The sequence below is a fragment of the Callithrix jacchus genome, chromosome 9 (genome assembly GCF_049354715.1).
Source record: "Callithrix jacchus isolate 240 chromosome 9, calJac240_pri, whole genome shotgun sequence".
Classification (NCBI taxonomy): Eukaryota; Metazoa; Chordata; class Mammalia; order Primates; family Cebidae; genus Callithrix; species Callithrix jacchus.
Genome location: NC_133510.1, coordinates 84,301,737 through 84,327,595, shown reverse-complemented (window position 1 = coordinate 84,327,595; position 25,859 = coordinate 84,301,737). Strand labels below are relative to the sequence as shown.

Sequence of the window (25,859 nt, the reverse complement as noted above, 5' to 3'; positions counted from 1 at the left end):
AGCTAGTATTAAACTTTCTGAAGCTCAACTTCATAGTTTACCTCTCTAGGAAAAGATACATCTTAAGAAACTTTTGGTAATGATCTGTTTGTAGAGATTAAATTGGGTGTGTTATTTACTCTTCATGTAAGGTGGTAGCCATTGCCTGAAAACTAATAATTGGTACCATAAGCACATTAAATTTTATTTGCGGTTTAAAATTGTACCATATATATATATATACATAGGTACAATTTCACTATATATATATATATATATATATATATAGTGAAATATATATATATATATATAGTTTGCAGTTAAAATAGTTTTATGATAAATTGAAAGCAATCAAACTAAGAATGAAGTTTCTTGATAACCCAAAATAATCTTGGAAAGCTATTTGGCAAACTAAAGAAAGATGTTAAGATATACTAACCAAAAGTGTGAAAATGTGACTCAACATTTCATATCTTTTTTTTTTTTTTTGCAAACAGGGATGTTCTAATTTTATTTGATTTTATAGGAAAAGGGTGATGATCAGATTAAATGTCTTTACTAATTTTACTTGAAAAAAAAGTGTGTAAATACAAACACATACCTAACACAGTTATCTCTTGTGTCCTGAAATGCTTTCAGCCATATTTTTCTGACCATTCCATGCCATCTCATTTCATTTCAAACACTGATTCTTCTCTTTGGAAAGCCTTTAAGCATCTGCTTTTGCCAGGGTTGCTCTGACATAAACCTGGAGTTCAGTAGTTTCCAGATGAACTCATTATACATTTTATCAAGTCAGTGGTTAGCATGTGTCAAATTGCAGTACAGGTGTCTTGCTACTTAACTACCTCTCCTTAGCTGATGTCTCTCCAACAAAATTTAAAGTTTCTGAAGCACTGATACTGTATCTTTGATAATCCTGCCCCCAAAGTCTGGAAATAATACCAGAAAAATTTAAGGCATTTGGCAGTTAGTCTTTGATTAATGCCTAGTTGAATAAACAAATAAATGAATAAATGTGGGAGAGAAAGGAAGATAGTAAGGGGCTGCTGTAATGTACAGGGCAATTTTTTTAGTCGTTTAGTGATTCTGTCCTTGAAAAAGGTATTCTGCTTTCTTTAACATCAGTGTTCTCATATGGAAAATCGATATATTATCCAGGCCAATTGACAGTGTATGGCTCAAATTAAATGCCACATGTGCAGGTCTGACATGTAAACACTGAATGTTCATTCTTCCTTTCTAGATTTCCTTTCTACATCACCTGGAGGTGATGTAGCCCATGAAGTTAACCTAATCAATAAGCCCAAATTTGTTTTTATTCCTTAGAATGGATTTGATGTATATATTGCTCTTAAAGTAGTTTTTCAAAAGGTGTATCTGTGTTGTTCCTCCAATATAATAAATGCTCCTCAAATGTAAGCATACTTTTGTGTTTACCATAGGTAGGAAGACCATGGTTAGCACAAGACCGAGTTCTGGTTTACCAAGGACGGTCTTTATGTCTTTATCTGGAATAATGATTGATCATTCTTCTTTTCCCCTCAAATATGTGCCAGTTACATTATAAATTATCCACTATATGTCATTACTAACCATAGCTCTTTAGGGCTAAGTGTACTGTCTTATTAATAAATATGTATTTATTTAACAAAACACATTTAAAATCAGTTTTGCTAAGTACAAATATTAAAAACTATTATTTTAAATGAATGAATAAAAATACATATATGTATAAATTACATATTTGTGTTGGCATATTTTCATTTTTCTAAGTAACTGTAACTGTTCCAGTGAATGGTTTGAGCAAGTCCCCACTTCTAGAATTCTTTTGGTGACACTTTCCTCTTTAATTACCAATTCATTTAAAAAATTTAATAAAATCCAAACAAACATTATGGTGAAAGAATTCTCTTTTTAATTGAGTAATTGAACATAATTTATAAATACTGTATTTACTTAGTGTTTTATTCTTATAAAATTTGGAACTTCCTGAAACTTATTATATCAAATAGCACTAGCAATTTGGAGAATAAGATTGCTTTTGACAATTTATTCTTTGTATTTTTCATATAAATAAAGGTGAAGAAGAGACTGGGTGCGTTGGCTCATGCCCAACAATTTGGGAGGCTGATGGAGTAGGATCTCATGAGGCCAGGAGTTTGAGACCAGATTAGGCAATGTAGTAAGATCCTGTCTCTTTAAAAAGTAAAATAAAAAAAATAGCCAGTTGTGGTGTCACACTCCTATAGTCCCAACTACTAGGGAGACTGAGGCTTACTTAAGCCAAGGAGTTCAAGGCTGCAATGAGCTGTGCTCATATCACTCACTGTACTCTGGCCTGGACGACAAGAACAAGACCCTCTCTGTAAAACAGAAAGAAAGAAAAAAAGAAAAGAAAATTGAAACGGAGAATGGAAAAAAATTAGGGTGTTACTACTTTAATTTTACTTAAATGTTACAAAGATTTTGAGCGAGGCATTACTATTCCCATTCTATAAATGAGGAGACTGAGGCTTATTAAGAAACAAAGAACTCAGTGTGCTCACTGAATTTTTTCCTTTACATTCTGAGCATATGCAGAAGTTTTGAATTTCTAATGAGACTAAGAACAAGCTGTTTTTTAATTTTGGGTCATATTGATTAGAAATTATGTTTAAAGCAATTACTTAGCCGTGTTGTGTAAGCAGCACATTCATTGAGTCAATATTTATCAACCACCTGAAATGTGTTTGATTACAGGGATAGATGTTTGATAATTATTTAAAATTAAGATATGAAGACTGTCCAAGGAATACAAGGACATGCACATTTGCAAGGGATTCATTTTCTTCTTCTATATGCACCCTTTTCTAAAATGTATTATTCTGAGAACAGTACCCCAATTAAGGAGTTCTGCCTGCATTTAAATCAATCTTCTCTTTCAGAGTGTATATTTCTCATGAATCTTAACTGTTTCACATTACCCCAGGGTCTCAAAACTTCAAGGACCAAATTAAGAAAGCACTTAAAATGTAGATTTGGGTATGAAAGTGAATGACTTTAGTAGCTACATAAAAAATCCTTTTGTATTTTTTGTATTTTTAGTAGAGACGGGGTTTCACCACAGCCAGGATGGTCTCGATCTCTTGACCTCGTGATCTGCCCACCTCGGCCTCCCAAAGTGCTGGGATTACAGGCGCAAACCACTGCACCAGGCCATGATATTGTATTTTCTATGTTTATCATAATTTTAATATATTTATTCTGTTCTGGTACATTGTATGGTAATAATATTTGTGAATGCTACTGTTTCTAAGAGAAGATTTTTAACACTTATACCCATATAGTCATTTAAAATTTAAAAAGAAAAAATATTTGAAGTGTATATATACATTATATATATAGTTTTCAGTAACAAATTATAATATTACTGATAAAATATTTTAAAGCACACAATGTAGTAAGAGAGTATAATATAGTAAAATAAAATTATGTACAGGAGAAAAGGAAAGTAACTTGAAGAAACAAAATGGATGGTATAACAGTTTCATTTTTATGAGCTCTTTAGGTTTTTAGTAGAAGATGGGCATTAAACTGCTATATCATTTAAATTTCATTTGATGCATTTAAATGAGTATCATCTGTCAATACCTACAATGTATTGTAATTTAAATCTCTTAATATATTTAAATTTTGACAAAGAGGATTTTATAGTTTTTTCAGACTATACACATCTAAGGGTGCAAACCAACGAAGTGTGGAAACTACAGTACTCAACAAAATGTTAGTCATGGAACTCAGCGCAGCTCTGAGCCTGCTCCAAGACCGTTCAGTTCCTGCCCATCAAGTCTTCTTGGGCCTGACTGAATGGGGGTTTTCCTACAGAAAAAAGGTGTCAAATGTTCCTGACTAAATTTAATACTTATGATTTCCTTTAGGCAATTAATACCAGTTAAAGGGATGTGTTTTTTAGTGAGACGGAGACTTCGCCATCCTCCAGAAACTCCAACTTTCATGGCTTTCAGAATGAGCATGATAGATCTATAATGTGATATATAAGCTTTGGCCTCAACCGCAATGGACAAGGAAGAATTCCACATCTTGGCAATTTTTAGACCTGGACAACACCTTCCCTATTGCTACCAGGCAGAAGAAAAAGTTGAGTTGTTTCCAAATAGACGTTCAGAATTACAAGATAACATTATTATCAAAAATAGTCATATGAAAAAAAGTTCTAGAAAAATTGTACACTTTGGCAATTTCAGTAATGTTTAGAATAAAGCATTGTAATTAAAATAATTATATATTAGTAGTACTATTTCTCCTGCCTGCCTCTTTTAACATTAACTCATACTAATTTCCTCACCTCCCCCACCAAATAAATATTTAAAAAGTGTATTCTTATTGGCTAGAAAGCTTTATAATGCCCAGCTAAAATAAAGTAGTTTGATGGCTGATGCAAATACAGTAAATACATGAGATTATATTAAGGATATGTGATATTTCACCAAAAACATTTGATTTATGAGTTCCTCTATAATAATAAGGAATCTGGTAAATTTTCTGATCTCAATTGTGTTAGAACCAGTTTACAGGTAAGCATAAAAGTACATGGAAAACACACTGCCATGTGTGTACCTACGCAACTGTCTTGCATGTTCTGCTCATGTACCCCAAAACCTAAAATGCAATAAAAAAATTAAAAAAAAAAAGTACATGGAGTTTATATATCTATTTGGTGAACACTTTTTTCTTTGAACTTGGCTCTCATGAAAAAAACCTTGAGGTTTGTGTTTGAGACATTATTTCTACTCATAGCTCTCTGGAGAACGTGAATTACATGTCCCCACTAACCACAAGAAAAAGAGCCTAACACATACCTGGAATATTTCATATACATAACTGATTTCTACAGCTAGTAAACGTATATAGTCATTTTAAAAATTTGATGGTCATTTGACTGAATCCCATGTGGACTAAGATATAGGAAGGGAAACATATTAATTTGAAATACAGAATAATATGGCTGCTTAAAGAATTACTGGAAGTAAAACTTTTTTCAAGTTTACTCACAATAATAATGAGTTATAGTTAAGGAAATGAACAGTTTCAGCAAATCTTAAGTGATTTATATGAGGGAAAAACCTTTCTTTTTTTTCTTTTTTTTTTAATTGTACTTTAGGTTCCGGGATATATGTGCAGATCATGCAAGGTTATTGCACAGGTACATACATAACAAGGTGGTTTGCTGCCTCCATTCCCTCTTCATCTATATCCTGCATTTATCCCTTCCCACCCCCCACTGTCCCTCCCCTAGCCTTGCCAACTGACCCCAGTGAGCGATGCTCCTCTCCCTGAGTCCATGTATTCTCATTGTTCAACACCCATCTATGAGTGAGAACATGCTGTGTTTGGTTTTCTGTTCTTGTGTCAGTTTTTAAAAAATAATCATTGAGTGCTTTAAAAACAAAAGGATGGAGGCATGTCAAGGGACATGGGAGACAACCTGAAGTAAAGGACCTACCAATGATTAAAGCTGGGACAATATGAAAAACAAACTAAATTATGTAATATTAAATTATAAACTAGAGTGTAAATATATATGAGTCTATACTGTTATAAATAAATGATTGAAAAAGCAAATAATCAAAGAAAAAGAGGCCAGCCATTGTAAAAGAAATCTATTTAGTATATGTAAGTACTCTCTCTTCTAAGGGGCCAAGCTTAATTTCACCAATTCTTACATTCCTGTTGAGGGCATACTAGTTTTCATAAAGAATAGAGTATGGTAAGGGGAAAATAGTAACTTTACAGTAGATAAACCAGGCAAACACTTCATTAGTCAAATGATGAAGGTTGATACCATTAATAATGTTACATGGATGTCATGTACCAGTAATATGATGTGATTGAGTACATATCACCTCTGTGGTGTGCTTATCCATTCATAGGCCAGTGTAATCAGGATGAAAAAATCAGGCAAATGTGTGATATTATGGGATTAGAAGATATCCCACAAAACACTTGCTCAATGCTTGTCAAGACCATCAAGGTCATGAGAAACAAAGAAAAGCTGTCACACACCAAAAGAAACTGAAGACAGATGACAACTTAATAAATATTGTATCCTGAATTGGAACCTAAAACACAAAGAGCACATTGATGGCAATACTAGTAAAATCCATGTAAAGTATTGAGTTTAGTTAACAACAATACACTAACATTAGGTTTTTGAGTTTTGACAAGTGTCCCGTAGTAATGAAAAATGTTAACAGTGAGAGAAACTGAATGAGAGATGTATAGGAATTCTCTGTACTTTCTTTGAAGATTTTCTATACCTCTGAAATTCACAAATAAAACTTTTAGTAAAATAACGTTGTGGTTTATTTAGCAGTTTGCTAGTTAAATAATTACCTACACACATAATTTGTCAGAATGTAGGAGTCCCATCTACGGAATTGAGGATCACTTTTCTGTACACTTTCCATCGATATTATAAACTTCATGCATAATTGGAAAATCAGAAATACTAATGAATAATGATTTAGGTTTTAAGTGTCCACCATAATCCTTTACAGCCAGGTTTAAAGTAGGGGATTCTTTATTTTGTATAACTATGTCATCTTAGATACATTCACAAATACGCTGCTTTTGGCTTATTCTGTTTCCCTTCCTCCTAAAGTCTCCACGTTTGAACCATGTGTAAATGGAACATTTATTTTTACCCCTAAAAGTTGTCAAGTCATCTGAATACAATCTTTAATACAAATTGAAGAATTTTTTAAAGATATACAAAAAGAACATATTTTGCAATAAAACCTACACATTTGCAATCAATATTTTTGGATTTTTGGGTTGGAAGTCTTCATATATATAAAATATGTTTGTTAATTCTTGTGTGTATATATGTATATGAAATAAAGTTGTGATTATTTAAAACAAATACATGGTACTTTTTGATGCACTGATTGTCAAACATAATTATTTTTAGCTAAAATGGGGAAAATGAGATAATAATAATTACACTGATATTTATGATGTTCTATAGGAGTTCAGAAAAGTGTAAAATATTTAGTACTTTTTGTTTGATAGTACTCCTAAAATATAGAGTCTTACTGAGTTGTATGCAATTGCCTCTCAATGTCCTAGCCAGCTGGAACAGCTGTAATATACTTTGATCTATAAATTGTAAAAGAACTATCTCCTTTAAAAAAAAAAAAGGGGGGCTTTGTAAAAAAAAAATTGAATCTTTTTGAAAAGTCTGGGAATGACTAAAAGATTTAGAAAGATGCAGAATCAAGAGCGATAAAACAGCAATTTGTTACTAAATGGAGCTTTAAACAGTATATGAAACATGCTTCAGGTTAGTCAGAAGAGGTCCTCTGAATTACACTGTGCATGCTTCCCTGAAATGAAACTGTATGTTATTGGTTAACCAGGATATTTAGCATAATCACTCTGCTAGACTGTGGTGGAGGGAGGTGATTATCACTGAGAACAGATGGGCAGGTCCACAGCACTGCCAGATTCTGCACAAGCTCCATTTATCGTTGGTTCTTGCTTTTTTCCTTCTGTGTTTTTAATTTTTTAAAAAAACATTGTATGTTCTAAAGAACTAGCTTCACAAAAGGCTTGTGGCTGATGATCTTTCAGCTAAGATTTCAAATGTAGAAGAAAGATTTAAAATGCTGTCACTGTGTATCTAAGAAGGATGGGGCAGATTTCATTTTACCCTGTAGTCTCCCTCAGTGCATGCACGGATTTATCTGTACGCTAAGCTCTGCTCTGCATCTGTAGTTCCTTGTGGATTATATTGTCTCTGTGATCAGAAATGATTTTCTCGGATATGAACACCGTTTCTGGCTCCCCTAAAGTGCATCCTCCTAATGGGACCCGGTTTTACACTTTTCAAGTAAGTGTGCTTTAAATGGCTTCACTTCTTAGGAAGTTAATATATTGTCAAACTTTTAATAAAGGGCTATATAAGGAAGAAAGACTTAAAAAGTATGGCAGTATTGAAGAGAATGTATGGAATGAATAATGTGCATGTCAGTTTAATCTGCTTTAAAATGTGGAAATAGGATGGCATTAGGCATCTCTGTGAATTTAAAAAAAATAGTGAACACAATTTTCCACAGGGATTTTTAAATCTGCTACAATGTCATCCTTGAGAGTTTATGAGATGTGTTGTGACTCTTGATATTGTTATTTATGGATAAAATATGGTAAACATTGTAGAGTTACTTCCCTTGGGCATCACAGAAATAGTAGAATTAAAACACATTTTATGAACTTTGCAAATGAAATCCTCTGGGCTCAGAAAAATATTTTGCGTTTCATATACACAGTTTGACATAATTCCTATTATTTAATTTTCTTATGTATATAATATAAAGGCAATAAATGATATAGGAGATTTAAGAACCACATTCAGTATGCTTCCAATTTGAAATAGAGTAGAAACTCATTAGGATGGAAGGTTTTCTGTGTTATCAAAAAGTCAAAATTATCTATAATATAAATGACAGTTAAAAACTGTTACCTACTAAATGTGTTTCAGTTGCCTGTGAATAAATCAGCCATCAGTCTAGAAAATGACTAGGTCTAAACTAAATCAGGTTCTATCTTATTTTTATCTTCAAACTGTATCTTTCATTACTAAGGTTTACTTTGTAATTCAGTCATATTATCATTATATGAGAAAGGAACATGACATTCTTTTCTCTGTATAGTTTACATATGGAAACATAAACAGCCTGATATTTAATTATTTTGACTGTATAGTTATACCATACTTGGAAAAATAAATATAAAGACCTAGAAAATTAATATAATAAAGGTAGTCAGAGTTTTTTTAAGGGAGCTCTAAATAAATGTACATCTGAATTATAAGTCTCTTGCCTTTGCAAACTGTAGGCAGTAGATATAATTACTCTTTCTCTCTCTCCTTCCTATACTTCTATTTTTAATCCTGTTGCCTCGTCTGTTTTACACTGATGTCTACTGATAGTGCAAGTCTGTGGTTTCACAAAATGTATTCTCTTCCTAGTGGTGATCTGCTTATTGTGGCAGTGATTCAAAATGCAAGTGCCCTGGGGCTGTTGTACAGAATTATTACTTTTTTTCTCCTCTTTCCCCTTGTACACTGACATATAAACACCTCTTACAATATCCTGCAGCTGGCTCTTTGGGTAGCTTTTGACATTGGGTATTCTACTTCAGTCTCTTAAAGTTTAAGGGTCAGTGCATTCCATATGCTCGGTCACGACAGAGGCTTTTTACAATTCTTTCAGTAAAGATCTTACCAATACCTTTCTTGGCAGGTAACTTTCTTTGAAACACACTGGAACAATTTTTAAATACTCTCTTTTTGTTGATAATAACATATTCTTGTAAAAACTCTAGGAATTCAGATAATATATAAATTTTGCCAAATATAAACTCTATTCACCTACATTTTTAATTTCCTAAAATATTTGATCCTGAGGTCTGTAACAGACAATATGTGTTTAAGTTTTCATGTTTATCTTTTTGTTGCTATTATTATTTGGTTTTTGCCTTTGGTGGAAGAAAGAAAGAAAGAAAGATGGTTTTTAAAGCACAAAGATAAAGGTTTATAGTAGTAAACTCTTGTTTTTTTTTTCAAAGAAAAAAATTAAATGATTATTAGAATTATACTGTGATTATTAGAATTATATATTAATTATAAAGAATTAAATGATTTTCTTACCTATATACATTAACCTATATTGAGGCAGCAGCATATTTTCTTTGGTTGAAATACTGTAAAAACAAATTAGATGCTGCAAAGTAACAGACCATTTGTCAAAAACTATCTTGAGAAAATGATTAAATTTTCAAAAATGGTTCTCATTATGAAATGGCATAAATGTACTTCTAAAATGATTCTGCATCAAGGAGTTGGGATTTTAATGCTTACTTCCTTAAAATTATTCTAGCACAAGAGTTAACATATGCAAATATATTTAAGAGCGCTAAGCATGAATAATACTGCATTTTAGTTCCATCTTCTCATTAAACATCCAAACTAACCTGTCATTTTTTTCTGACATGGTATGCTATCACATTTTAAGAGTAAGCTTTACAGTGTATTTGACCTAAGTAGTTCAAAGGTGAAAAGGCAACAAATAAGAAGAAGAAGGATATTCTTAGAACAAGACTTTGCTTTTCATTGCATCTTTAATTTAGACAAACACATTCTTACTTCTAAGCATATACATATGGTTTTTTGTATAGACCATGTAACACTTAATTTAAACTAGTTTCTTTAAGTGTGAATTATCACTTTTGTATTACTATGAATATACTTGTGCCTGCATTTTTCTATTTAGAGGTTCCTGGACCCTGGATGATGTCAGCACCCAATTTGCACTGTGTGTCTAATGAGTGACTTTTCATCAAAAGTCAATTTCTAGAGTGTAGTTTCTAAAATGCCCTTTAATTGATGAAAGTTAAAATTAAGCACTACTAGAGGAAAATAATATGTGTAATACTTTTATGCATTAGAAGTATCAATGTATGGGACTCAAATATATACAAGTGGAAAACCTACTTTATATATTAGCACATTGAATTTTGTTACTTTTCTGTTCATAAAAATCATATCTTTATCTTTGCAAATAACACCAATTATTTTCTCTACTAACACTCCTGAGTGGTAAATTATGACTTAATGTATTCCTCCTCCCAGAGGTCATGGTCAATACCATGGCTCTCCTCATTTTCTAGAAATTAAATACCTCATCCACCTGTTTTCAAACCATATCTGCACAGTCCTAAACTTTCATGGGAGTTTGTCAATAGTTGCTAGCAACAATAGGGAAAAATATATTTTTTATATTATATATATTTTTAATTGTACTTTAGGTTCTGGGGTACATATGCAGATCATGCAGGATTGTTGCATATGTACATACATGGCACAGATGGCAATGTGTTTTGCTGCCTCCATCCCCCTGTCACCTATATCTAGCATTTCTCACCATGTTATCCCTCCCCAACCTCCCCACCCCCCGCTATCCTCCCCTAGCTGACCCCAACAGATCCCAGTGAGTGATGCTCTCCTCCCTGTGTCCATGTGTTCTCATTGTTTAACACCCGCCTATGAGTGAGAACGTGGTTTTTGATTTTCTGTTCTTGTGTCAGTTTGCTGAGAATGATGGTTTCCAGATTCATCTATGTCCCTACAAAGGACACAAACTCATCATTTTTTATGGCTGCATAGTATTCTATGGTGTATATGTGCCACATTTTCCTTGTCCAGTCTATCATTGATGGGTATTTGGGTTGGTTTCAGGTCTTTGCCATTGTAAATAGTGCTGCAATGAACATATGTGTTCGTGTGTCTTTGTAATAGAGCGATTTATAATCCTTTGGGTATATACCCAGTAATGGGATTGCTAGGTCAAATGGAGTTTCTATTTCTAGGTCCTCGAGGAATCATCACAATGTCTTCCACAATGGTTGAACTAATTAACACTCCCACCAGCAGTGTAAAAGTGTTCCTATTTCTCCACATCCTCTCCAGCATTTATTATACATATTTTAGGCAGCATCTCTCTCTGTTGCCCATGCTGGAGTGCAATGGCCCAATAAAGGCTCACTGCAGCCTCAGCCTTCCAGATTCAAATAATCCTCCCACCTTAGCCCCTCAAGTAGCTGAGACCACAGGCACACACCACCACACCTGGCTACTTCTTTAATGTTCTGTAGAGATGGTGGTCTCACTATATTTTCCAGGCTGGTCTTGAACTCATGGGCTCAAGAAATCCTCCAACATAGGCTTCAGCCTGCATTTGAGATTACAGGAGGGAGCCACCCCACCAGGGCAAGAAACATTATTTTGAGGCTTATAAAGTTTCTCTATTCTACATTTACATTTTTTATTTATGGGTGCTCTGTGAAAGCTTTCATAAATAACAACAAACTGTTAATATCACATACAAAACAAAAAAGTTTGCAATCCATTTCTTCAAACCAAAGGATTAATTTCTGATAGAAATTTTATCTCCTGGGCCCATAGAGGAGTTATTTCATATATATATATATATATATATATATATATATATATATATATATATATGGCCATTTAATTCTAGCATTAATAAAATTATCTGTCAGAACTATGTATAGAAATGGTTAAGTCTTGATACCTACTGAAAACAAGAGAAAGAAGCTTTACTGTAAGTATGGAAACATAGTAACCTTCTGCTTTCATGCTTAAAATACTTCTCTTCTCCAACCATTTTGGCATCAGGCACTGATTTTGTGGAAGACAATTTTTCCATGAATCTGAGATGGAGAGGAGAGGGGATGGTTTCAGGATAAAACTATCCCACCTTAGATCAACAGGCATTAGATTTCCATAAGTTGAGTGCAACATAGATCCCTCACATGCACAGTTCACAATAGGGTTCACACTTCTATGAGAATCTAATCCCACAGCTGATCTGACAGATCTCAGGTGGTAATGCGAGTAAAGGAGGTAGCTGTAAATATAGATGAAGCTTTGCTTACTTGTTCACCGCTCACTTCCTGCTGTGCTGTCTGGTTCCTAACAGGCCATGGACCATTACCAGTAGTTAGGATCCCTGCCTTAAAAGATAACATTTATCTTCCAGTTTGGCACAAAAAGTCCTTCCTGATAAGGGAAACACACTCTACTTTTTTCCTAGAAAGTTGTTTGCATGCTCTCCTGTGTGATTGTCTTTGCCTCTTCACTCAAAATGTCCACTGGAAAATTTTTCTTAAGTCTTATCTCAAATGCCACCTCCTTCATGAAGCCTTCACTCATTCTTGCACTCTGTATTAAATGCCTTTTGTAAAAAAAATCCTCTTTATTTGTCCATACCACTACCAAAGCAAATCTTATGCTTGGTTATAATTCCCATGACGACTTTATTAAGCTGTGACCCTAACACATGGATACCAACAATATGTCTGTAAGGTGGAAAATGTATTTCAAAGATAAATAATTTACCTATTAAAATTTAACACAGTAAGCAACAAATTATTTTTCTGTTAAATATATAGGCAATTAGTGAGATATAACTATTAATAGGTACAGTATCTAAAGATGTATAAATGTAAATTTGCTTATGTATCACACAAAGTTCTTAAAAATATATAACAGGTGGCTGGGCATGGTGGCTCAAGCCTGTAATCCCAGCACTTTGGAAGGCCGAGGCAGGTGGATCATGAGGTCAAGAAATCGAGACCATCCTGGTAAACATGGTGAAACCCCTTCTCTACTAAAAATACAAAAAATTAGCTGGGCATGGTGGTGCGTGCCTGTAATCCCAGCTGCTCAGGAGGCTGAGGCAGGAGAATTGCCTGAACCCAGGAGGCAGAGGTTGCAGTGAGCCAAGATCGTACCACTGCACTCCAGCCTGGGTAACAAGAGCAAAACTCCGTCTCAAAAAAAATATATATATAAATAAATAAATTTATATATAAATTTATATTTATATATATATTTATATATAAATATAATATAATAAATATAATATATATATAAATATAATATAATAAATATAAATAAATAAATATAATATATTATATATATATAACAGGTACATGAGTTACCAAGGAAAATTTTTAATTTTATTGTTTTTTAATATTTCTATGGAAGCTAACCAAAGGCTTTTTGAGGATTTTTTTAATACATCTTTACCATTTTTATTAATTTGTGTTTTCTTGTTATATCAAGAGAACTTTATACATTTTTATTTGTATTTAGTTTCAGACTTGGCAGATAGGATTAGCACCTGAAATAGGAGACTAATATGTAAACTGAAAACCTCAATTGCATGAACTTTTACTCAAAAAGATACTTAGCTGGGCAGGATGGCTCATGCATGTGTTCTCAGCATTTTGGGAGGCTAAGGCAAGTAGATCTCCTGAGCTCAGGAGTTCAAGACCAGCTTAGGCAACATAGAGAACCCCTATCTCTACCAAAAATACAAAAAAAAAAAAAGTAGCCAGGCATGGTGATGCACAGCTGTTGTCACAGCTACTCGGGTGACTGAGGTGGGAGGATTGCTTGAGTCTGCGAAGCAGGGGTTGCAGTGAGCTGAGATTGCACCAGTATATTTCAACCTGGGTGACAGAGTGATACCCTGTGTATTAGTCTGTTTTCATGCTGCTGATAGAGAAATACCCGAGACTGGGAAGAAAAAGAGGTTTAGTAAACTTACAGTTCCCTGTGGCTGGGGAGGCCTCAAAATCATGGTAGAAGGCAAGGAGGAGCAAGTCACATCTTAAGTGGATGATGGTAGGCAAAGAGAGAGCTTTGCAAAGAAATTCTTGTTTTAAAACTATCAGATCTCATAAGACTCATTCACTATCATGAGAGCAAGCTTTGCAAAGAAATTCTTGTTTTAAAACTATCAGATCTCATAAGACTCAATCACTATCATGAGAGCAACACAGGAAAGACCTACACTTATAATTCAATCATGCCATGTTGTGAGTTTCTTCCACAACATATGGGAATTGTGGAGTTACAATTCAAGATGAGATTTGGGTGGGGAAACAGTCAAACCATAATTTTTCACACCAGACCCCACCCAAATCTCATGTTATCACATTTTAAAACCAATCGTGCCTTCCCAACAGTCCCCCAAAGTCTTAACTCATTTCAGCATTAACTCAAAAATCTACAGTCCAACATCTCATCTGTGACAAGGCAAGTTTCTTCCACCTATGAGCCTGTAAAATCAGAAGCAGGTTGCTTGCTTCCTAGATACAATGGAGGTATAGACATTGGGTAAATACAGCCATTCCAGATGGGAGAAATTGACCAAAACAAAGGGGCTATAGGCCCCATGCAAATCCGAAATCCAGTAGGGCAGTCAAATCTTAAAGCTCCAAAATGATCTTTGACTTCATGTCTCAAATCCACATCATGCTGATGCAAGAGGTGGGTTCCCATGATCTTGGGCAGCTCTGACCCTGTGGCTTTGCAGGTACCGCCTCCCTCCTGGCTGCTTTCATGGGCTAGTGTTGAGTGTCTATGGCTTTTCCAGGTATATGGTGCAAGCTGTCAGTGGGTCTACCATTCTGGGGTCTGGAGGACAGTAATGGCCCTCTTCTGATGGCTCCACTAGGCAGTGCCCCAGTAGGGACTGTGTGGGGCCTCTGACCCCACATTTTTCTTCTGCACTGCCCTAGCAGAGGTTCTCCATGAGGATCCCGCCCCTGCAGAAAACTTCTTCCTCGACATCCAGGCATTTCCATACATCCTGTTAAATCTAGGCAGAAGGTCCCAAACCTCAATTCTTGACTTCTGTGCACCCGCAGGCTGAACAGCATCTGGAAGCTGCCAAGGCTTCAGATTTCCACCCTCTGAAGCAACAACTGGATCTGAACTTTAGCCCCTTTTAGTCACAGCTGGGCAGATGGGACACAGGGCACCAAGTCCTTAGACTGCACACTGCAGAAGGACCCTGGGCCCAGCTCATGAAACTACTTTTTCTTCCTAGACTTCTGGGCCTGTGATAAGAGGGGCTGCCACAAAGGTCTCTGTGACATGCTCTGGAGACGTTTTCCCCTTTATCTTGTTGATTAACATTCAACTCCATGTTACTTATGCAAATTTCTGCAGCCAGCTTGAATTTCTCCTCAGAAAATGGGATTTTCTTTTCTATAGCATTGTCAGGCTGCACATTTTTAAAACTTTTATACTCTGTTTCCCTTTTAAAACTAAATGCCTTTAACAACACCCAAGTCACCTCTTGAATGCTTTGTTGCTTAGAAATTTCTTTCACCAGATACCCTGAATCATCTCTCTCAAGTTTAAAGTTCCACAAATCTTTAGGACAAGGCAAAGTGCCACCAGTCTCTTTGCTAAAACATAACAAGAGTCACTTCATACCTTTGCTCTAGTTTCCAACAATTTCCTCATCTCCATCTGAGACCACCTCAGCTTGGATTTCATTGTCCATATCATTATCAGCATTTTGGTCAAAGTCATTCAACAAGTCTCTAGGAAGTTCCAAATTGTCCCACATTTTCTTCTGAGCCCTCCAAACTGTTCCAACCTCTGCCTGCTGCCCAGTTCCAAAGTTGCCTCTACATTTTTGGGTATCTTCAGCAACACCCCACTCCTGATATCAATTTACTGTATTAATTCATTTTCATACTGCTGATATAGACATATCCAACACTGGGAAGAAAAACAGGTTTAATGGACTTACAGTTTCACATGTCTGGGAGGCCATACAATCATGGTGGGAGACAAGGAAGAGCAAATTACATCTTAAATGGTTGGTGACAGGCAAAGAGAGAGAGCTTATGCAGGGAAACTTCCATTTAAAAACCATCAGATCTGGTGAGACTTATTCACTATCATGAGAAGAGCACAGGAAAGACCCACCCCCATAATTCGATCACCTCCCACTGGGTTTCTCCCACAACACATGGATATTGTGAGAGTTACAATTCAAGATGAGAGTGGAGTGGGGACACAGCCAAACCATATCACCCTTTCTCAAAAGATTTTAAAAAATGGAAAGAAAAGATACTACTGGTAATTAGTATATGGATAGGACCATATCTGTGTAATCAAATGAGGTTGAAGTAATTCTGGTTTTTCATCAAAGAACTGGATTTTCTATATTCTATCATTTTGTTGCTACTTTAGAGTCTGCCATTGTTTGTCTGTTATTGAGAGGACCTTATAACTTCTTATGGTTGATAAATTTTAAATCCATCTGGAAATACCTCTCGGAATGCTTGGCATGTGTTATGTGTTCAGATAACATTAATGAAGGCAAAGTAACACTATACAACTGTTAAAAAAAAGACCTCCTACCTCCAAGATTACCTAGTAATATAGGCAGAGTTTGCCACCTAAGTGAGAGAATCAATATTTTGCTCTGTCACCCAAATGTATGCATTCATGCTTATGAATGACAGAAATAACACAAGAGATGTTTAACATAACTAGGACATAACCTAGAGACAGGAAATGGCTAAAAATATAGTATGAAACTTCCAAAATATAAAGATAGCTTTGACTGTAATCCCTAAGACCTTGGACTTTGGATTTAAGAATTTTCAGTGAGGAGTGAAGAAGCTTAGATTTGCTGTTAGAATACTGAATGTCTCCTTGGCTGGGAATTGAACTAGAACAGAGGAAACAATTCAGTAGATTTCAAAAAATATTACAAATTCAGATGAGTTGTCATGATTTCCCACTTTATAGATGAAAAAATGAAGGTCCATAAAAGGTACCCAAATAATCTTTAATAATGCAAAGAAAGAGTAATATAGTTTTTATCTGAATCCAGAGCTATCAATCATAAAAATCTGTGCTCGTTCCATTATATTCTGCTACCTAAGCTGTTAATTATTACATGTAGAAACAAAAGTATTCTAAACTGTGTAATTTCCAATACTGTTGATCTATTAGGGCAGACATTTATAGAAATTTGTTTCCATAACTTCAAAGCATTACCTCACTGGATTTTTAAATTTAAGGCTTTTATTTAACTATACCCCTTCATTTAATCTTTACTGATAGTATTTTTCGAGTTGGAAATACATATTTGTTATAATCAAATTGCCAATAAACTTATATCCTGAAATTGTACTGAAAGATATAAAGGGCAGCTCAAGGAAAAAGTCTTTTCTAAATAAACACCTTTGTTTATTTAATAATTCTCTCTATATCAGTGATGCCAACCATAGAAATAAATGAGTAGCCCCTGGGGTTCCAGATAAAAAGTGATGACTCTTTCTTTTGCAGAAGTGTCTACCTCATACATGTTAGCTAGGCTATTTGTTACATGAGGGCAGGTGCTATGTTGTTATTCTCATTGTTACTTCGCCAACAGAGTAGTAACCTAATACAAAACCTAGCAGAGTGCCTAATACAAAACCTTGATTAAATAGGTAAATAGGTGATAAATTGAATTATAAATTAAAAAGAAGAATGTCTTACTTAGTGTCATATAGTTATTGCTGGTATTCTGATTTAGTGTAACCTCCTTAAAATCACATAAATGCTTTTAAAATTCTCAGGTTTGGGCATACAACTATTTCACTTATACTTAGTTAAAATAACTCTATGTTTCAGGTGTCATCTGGAGGGGAAAGAAATTAGAAATAGTGTAATGACTTGGGAAGTCCTTGAGATAAAATATTTAATGCACTGAATACAGTCCAAGTGGTTAGAAAGAACCCAATAAAGCAGCTACTAAAGCAGTGGCTACATCCAGAGGTATGGTCCATAGATCACACTACAGGTGACAGGGACGTGAGCTAATAAAAGTTCAGATTAAAGGGGAAAATAATTTAATGGATATAATAAACATAATTCACAAGAATTTATTAAGTTGCTGAATATTATAAGATGCAAAAGAGGAAGGGTTAAGTTTACCTCTAAAGCTTCTGGTGAAGGAGAGAGGAATATAGAGAAGGAACAGTTTGTAAGACAATATATTAAGTTCAGTTTTGAACAGATTAATTAGACAGTTGGAAACACAGGTTTGGCTCTCAGGAAAGAGGTCTGTCTGAGTAGTAGATGTAAATGTGTGAGACATCTGCTTGCTGGGTAGAGGAAGCTATGGAAGTAGATAAAATGGCTTTGACAGAGAATAAGGAGATTGGGAATAGAGTGGGGAATGAAACCCTTGAATACGTTCACTTACACAGAATTATCATCATTTTGAGTGTGTGTGCTTGGTTTACTTTGTAAACACGTTTTGGAAGTTTGTTTCCTTATTACCCCTCCTTGAATACTACCCCTGAAGCTAATTAGAGTTAGATATTCCTGACTCCTAAATGTGTATATTAGCTTTATTTTATTAATATTTTTTGGAAGCTTACATTCCCATTCAACCACATCCTGGAACATTATCCCTGAAACAATTCCAGATAAATTCTTCTGTTCTTATACTTACCATAATAAAGATAGGTGTATTACATTATTACACTACATTTAGTTTTTCACTTTTCTCTCAGCGCTGCTAGACTAGAAATTCATAGAGAGCATATAATTTATTTCACTTAACTGCTCACTTCTTTATTGACAGCTAGCATAATGCCTGCCATTTAGAAAGTTCCTATGCCTTTTGGATAAATAAATGAATTTATATGTAAATTTTGGACTAAAATTAGTTTTCTAATTTTGACACACCTTGTTGTAAGTCACCATTATGCCAGACTCTAACAATGTTGAGCAAACCACCAGGTATCTGCACTCAAGAATCTTAGAGTTGCCCCAAGGAAAATTATCAAAAAGTCACAATAGCATATTATTCTGTTCTCTAGAGTAGACAGAGAAACAGAGATGCTTTGACTTTAAATGTACAAACAGACAATATTATTATAAAATGGGTAATTCCAATTACATAATTGTATCTCCAAATCCACTTTTAATTCTCATTCATAGTTAACTTTCCTACCATTTTTATTGCTTTTCCTTTTATATTTTCAAAATATTTTACACATAACAAGGATTATTCTAAAAAAACTTCATATTAGTTAACAGCCTTCGTGTATTAGTCTGTTTTTACACTGGTATAAAGAATAATACCCAAGACTGAAAAATTTATAAAGAAAATATGTTTAATTGACTGTCAGTTCCACATGGCTAGGGAGGCCAAAGGAAACTTATAATCATGATGGAAGGGGAAGCAGGCACATCTTACATGATGGCAGGTAAGAGAGAGAAAGTATAAAGGAGGAACTGTCAAGGATTTATACAACCATTATATCTCATGAGAACTCACTATCACAAGACCAGCATTGAGGGAACCACAGCCATAATTCAATCACTTCCTTCCCTTGATACATGGGAATTACAGGTCCTTCCCTCTACTTGTGGGGATTACAATTTGAGATGATATTTGGATGGGGAAAACAGAGTCAAGCCATATCAATAACCATTAGAATTAAATACATTATTCAAAACCAGATTCTAGTATTTGAGTGTGACTATAAGCAAGTGAGATTATTTGTCTAGTTTTACTTTCCTAAACCATTGGAAAAGAATAAAAGTATTTAGGTCAAAGTTTATTCTAAATGCTTAATGGAATATTTATAAAATCTTTTATTAGTCTTTACTTCCAATAAAGATAGAACTCAATCAAGGTTAGCTATTGTTTTAATGATGAATATACCTTTTAAATTATAGCATAATTTATCTCACAAATAATATTTTTATTGGCTTATCTTAAATTTAGAAAAAGTTAATGTTACGTGAGCACAGGTACCACTTTAAGTATTTTATATATAAAATAGCCTGGGGAGAAATGCCAAATGTGGGTGAAGGGGAGAAGAAAAGCAAAGCACACTGCCATGTGTGTACCTACGCAACTGTCTTGCATGCTCTGCTCATGTACCCCAAAACCTATAATCCAATAAAAAATTTAAAAAAAATAAAATAAAATAGGAAAGCTTAGGAAAATATATTGACTTGTCAAGGTCATAAATTTTACATAAACTATTTGTGCTTATATAATATAAGCTTGCAGAATATTGATACTAAGTATCCATTTGAAAGTATTCTTATATTTCTTTTATAAATGCATTTCTTGTGTATTTTTAAATAGTATTATATAATTCATTTTGGAGTTTACCATATTGAACCTTCGTGATGACTTTTATCATCATCTTTGTTTTATATGCATAAATATGTACATTAAAATTGCCAGTTCGTGAAATTAGCTAATTTTAAAATATAATTTAATATACCTACAAATTAAAAGAGAATAGCTGACTTTGTATGCTAACTGTTCCATATAAGATGTAAAGATTCAGATGAATTTGTGTCACTGAAAGTCAACAAGAGTCAATGATATTACTGGCCCATTAAAATGATACCACAAACTGATATTTTAAGTTATATCAAAAACCAAATCTTAGCAACATTAAATGGAAAATTGGGCAATGACTCAGAAACAATGAACATAATTATTTTACCTCAAATATTCTTGATTATAATTATTTTGGTGAAGAAAAGACAGACATTTCATGAAAAACATTGTATCTGTTGGTTGTTTTCTACAAAATAAAATTAATGCAAAAGCAACAGTTCTGAACTACAGTGTAATGTTGGTATATGCAGTCATACATCCAGTTAATGACATTGTGTTCAATACCAAAGTGCATATATAATGGTGGTCCCATAAGATTACAATGCAGCTGAAAAATTTCTATTACATAATAACATCATAGCCATCATAATGTGATGGTCATCATAACATCATACACATTATAACGTCATAACACAATGCATTATGCTGGTGGTGATGCTGGTATAAACAAACCTACTATGTTTTAAGTCACGTAAAAGTAGAGCACACACAATTATGTACAGTACATAAAAACTTGATAATGATAGTAAAAAACTATGTTACTGGTTTATATACTTACTATACCATATTTTAATTGATATTTTGGAGTGTACTCTCCTACTTACTACAAAAAAATAAGTTAACTATGAAACAGTCTCAGGCAGGTACTTCAGGAAGTATTACAGAAGAAATCATTATTAACACAGTCGATGGCAGCCCTGTGGGTGTTATTGTCCCTGAAGACCTTCCAGTAAGACAAGATGTAGAGGTGGATAACAGTGATGGTGATGATCATGACCCTGTGTGAGCCTGGGCTAATGTGCATATCTGTGTCTTATTTTTTATTAAAAAATTTAAAAAGTAAAAAAAAAATTCAAATAGAGAAAAAGCTTATAGAATAAGAATATAAAGAAAGAGAAAATTTTTGTCCATCTATATAATATGTTTGTGTTTTAAGCTAAGTGTTATTACAGAAGAATCAAAAAGTGTGGAAAAAAACCCATAAAGTTTATAAATTAAAAAAGTTATAGTAAGCTGTCTAATTTATCATTGAAGAAAGAAAACCATGTTTTGTAAATTTAGTGTAGCCCAAGTGTACGACATTTACTAAGCCTTGAGTAGTATACAGTAATGTCCTAGGCCTTCACATTCATTTACTCACTTATTCACCCAGAATAATTTACAGTCCTCCTAACTCTATTTATGGTAAGTGCTCTATATAGATGTACCAGTCTTTATTCTTTTTTTTTTTTTTTTTTTTTTTGAGACGGAGTTTCACTCGTGTTACCCAGGCTGGAGTGCAACACGTGATCTCGGCTCACCGCAACCTCCGCCTCCTGGGTTCAGGCAATTCTCCTGCCTCAGCCTCCTGAGTAGCTGGGATTACAGGCATGCACCACCATGCCCAGCTAATTTTTTGTATTTTTAGTAGAGACGGGGTCTCACCATGTTGACCAGGATGGTCTCGATCTCTTGACCTCGTGATCCACCCACCTTGGCCTCCCAAAGTGTTGGGATTACAGGTGTGAGCTGCCGCACCCGGCCCTATTCTTTTTTTCTTTTTTATTCAAGACAAAGTCTCACTCTGTCACCCAGGCTGTTGTGCAGTGGTGTGATCTCAGCTCACTGCAACCTCCACCTCCTGGGTTCAAGTGATTCTCCTGCCTCAGCCACCCAAGTACCTGGGACTACAAGCACAAGCCATCACACCCATCTAATTTTTGTATTTTTAGTAGAAATGGGGTTTCATCATGTGGCCAGGCTGCTCTCAATCTCCTGACCTCATGACCTGCCCACCTCCGCCTCCTAAAGTGCTGGGATTACAGGCATGAGCCACTGCCCCCAGCCTTTATTCTTTTATACTGTATTTTTACTGTAAGTTTTGCATAGGCCTTATATATATATTCAGATATACAATAATTACCATGTTACAATGCCTACAGTACTCAGTACAGTAACATGCTGTACAGGTTTGTGGTCTAGGAGCAATAAGCTATGCCATATAGCTGAGAAGTGTAGTAGGCTGCACCATTTAGATTTGTGTATTGTGTCATGATATTCACATGATAAAATCACCTAATTATATACGTCTCAGAACCCAACCCTGTCATTAGATGTTGTATAACTTTAGCATACTTTTATCCTGTATTTATGTCTTCTTTGGCACATTACTATTCTGCTCTTTTTAAGATAATCCAGCTCTGAGGTTATAATACGACTATAAGAAGCCATAGGTGTAGTTAGTTGGTTGATGCTGAAAAAGAAACTGTCTTTGAAATCCTAAATGATACATGGCATCATAAATAAAATATTATACATTCACTGTATTTCAAGCATTATAATTTATCAATGTCTGACTATATTATTTGTTTTAATATGATTCTGTTTAATGTAAAATATTTAACATATAAGGAATCACGTGTTTTAACAATAATATAGTCCAAATATTTGCAAACACTATTCTTTCATTCAGGAAGGCACTTATCAAGATCTTGCTTTCGACGTGAACCATATTTTCAGGGAGCAGTTTTTGTCGTACATAAAAGGTTAGAATAAATATTTGAATAGACAATTGTAAGATGCAGTTATATTGTGCTAAAAGAATCAGTTAATTTTAAATGTGTCAATTGAGAAAGAATCTGAGGAAGAATTTTACTCTTTAAAAAGTCATGAGCAATTTTGAAATAATTCTATTACATAAACATAACTAAAGAAGTGCTCTTTTTTTTAAGTACATACATACCAGCCATGGTTTATGGCTGGCCAATGGGCTGTGATCTGAGGCACCATCCTAGACAGAGCTTTTCCATGGCAGACCTTCCCTAGAATTTTAGTTTTCTTTATCTTCTTGAAGTTAATTTCATGCTGTGGACCCTAGACCTCCAGGTCTTTAGTTATGCCATTCCCTGTGTCCATGTTGTGTTACGCACACACAGACACACTCATACTTTGCTTAATGCTGCTATAGCACCATGTCACGGACAAAAATTCCAAGAAAATATATTTTATTCAGTGATGATTCCCAGGACATTCTGTCATATGTGGCACTCCAAAGATATGTGTGAAATGGATAGATATTATTTGATAGTATAAATATGAAGATTTTTTTACCTTGTAGAATATTATAACTGGAATTATGTTGATATATTTTGTACTATTAAGTAATACCCAAATTTATGTTAACTTTTGCATATATCTAATAAGAAAGAATAAGTAGCCGTATAAAACATGCTTTGAAGGAAATGTGAGCATATCAACTATTGTAGATGATAATGAGAGGAACATCGTTTTTTATAAGCTAAACCAAAGGTAGGAGAATTTGTGCTTTTGTGGGGAAAGGTCAAATACAATCATAGGTCTAGGAAATGAGCCTTATTTTTAAAATTGTATTAATCTAATTTTATTAATACAGCAATTTGTGTATTACATTTTCAAAAAATACAGAGAAATATTTAATATGAAATGCCACCAGCATAATTTACTAAGAGAAAAATAGATCTTATGAAGAAAGGATGGAGAAAATCACAGACATTATGTAGCCTGAGGAAAAGAATATGGAAGAGAAACTCAATTCCATCTATTCAAAAGCAAGATTCTTTTCATTTGAATGCATTATGATTGTTCACTATGTCCAGCGAGAAACATGAAAGTGATTGAAAATAAAATGTTTCAATTGGATATAAATATAAACTGATGATTATTGGAGTGAAGTAATCATTAAAGATGGAATCTTAATCAAATCTCCATATTGGGGATTTTCTACATGAGGCATAGTACAAAATGCAAGGAGCAGGAGATACAAATTTGGACCTCATATCTAAACATGAAACGTGAATATGCAAATACTGAACTTTCCTGAGGTTCAGTTTAATTTTAAAGTAATAAAAATAGCAAATATATTTCCAAGGTTGATGAGAAAATATATTTGAAAGCATTTTATAAATTTTAAAACACTATTCAATTGAGGGAAACTTACGGGCACATTAAACAAACTAAAAATGTATTAGAATGATATGGAAACACTGAAAGACAACCAAAAACATCAGGATTTTTTTGACTTACATGACTATTATGTACAAAGTTCTATTCTAGTTACCATAAATTGCAGCAAGGAAGTGAAACATGGAGCTTATATTTTGTTTTTTTTTTTTTTCTTTTCTTTTTTTTTTTTTTTCACTTTTTTGAGACAGCGTTTCACTCTTGTTGCCCAGGCTGGATTGTAATGGCATGATCTCAGCTCACTGCAACCTCTGCCTTCCGGGTTCAAACAATTCTCCTGCCCCAGCCTCCCAAATATCTGGGATTACAGGCATGTGCCACCATGCCCAGCTAGTCTTGTGTTTTTAGTAGAGATGGGGTTTCACCATGTTGGCCAGGCTGATCTCGAACTCCTGACCTCAGGTGATCCGCCCACCTTGGCCGCCCAAAGTGTTGGGATTACAGGCATGAGCCACCACACCCAGCCAAGCTTATATTCTAATAGGATAAAATAGATAATAGGCAAAATAAATAGGATGATATATAGCATGTTAGGCAGTGATAAAAGCTAAGGAGAAATAGGGAACATAGGAAGTGGGAAGGGAGTGTTAGAGTGTGAAGTTTAAATGGTATGGGAAGGAGAGACCTCACAGAGAACAGGACCTGTAAGTAAAGTCCTGGAGGAATCAAAGGCACTTTGAAGATCTCTGTACTAGAGTCAGCTGAAGGACAGTCTCTTCACAATGTCATCCATCACTAGATAGTTTACTACAGCCCTGTACTCAAGGCAGAGAAAGTGTGGCCAGCCCAATCTGGACCTTGTTTAATCATATATGTGCTGTCATCTGCTGGCCTCCTGCCTAGCTTGCTCAACCCTGGTCCCAACACTGTCCCACCTACTATAACAAGGTACACCACAGATTGTGCTCAAGGAGATTTTAGATTTCCTTTAAGACCAAAAAAACCAAAAAAGTGTCTTACATCTCTACAGCCCTCACTTCTTCTAACACTTTCTTTTTCTTTCAGTGCCATCCTTTCCCCATTTTCTATTTCTGTGCTCCAAAATCTCACACTTTCCAGCACAATATATGAAGGTGT

General features: G+C 34.5%; 1 protein-coding gene across 50 annotated transcripts in view; it reads left to right on the top strand.

Annotated features, from left to right (window-relative positions):
- The window catches only part of PPFIA2 (PPFI scaffold protein A2), a 506,309-nt gene that overhangs the window by 144,298 nt on the left and 336,152 nt on the right, over nt 1-25,859 (top strand). For 21 of the 50 annotated variants that reach the window (XM_078337014.1, XM_078337015.1, XM_078337013.1 and 18 more), the window contains exon 1: nt 7,455-7,873. The exons of the other annotated variants lie outside the window; for them this stretch is intronic. In XM_078337014.1, coding sequence (XP_078193140.1) covers nt 7,793-7,873 — 81 coding nt within the window. In that variant the 5' untranslated portion in view covers nt 7,455-7,792. Of the gene's footprint in view, nt 1-7,454; nt 7,874-25,859 lie in introns of those variants that run through there. 50 annotated transcript variants of the gene reach the window in all.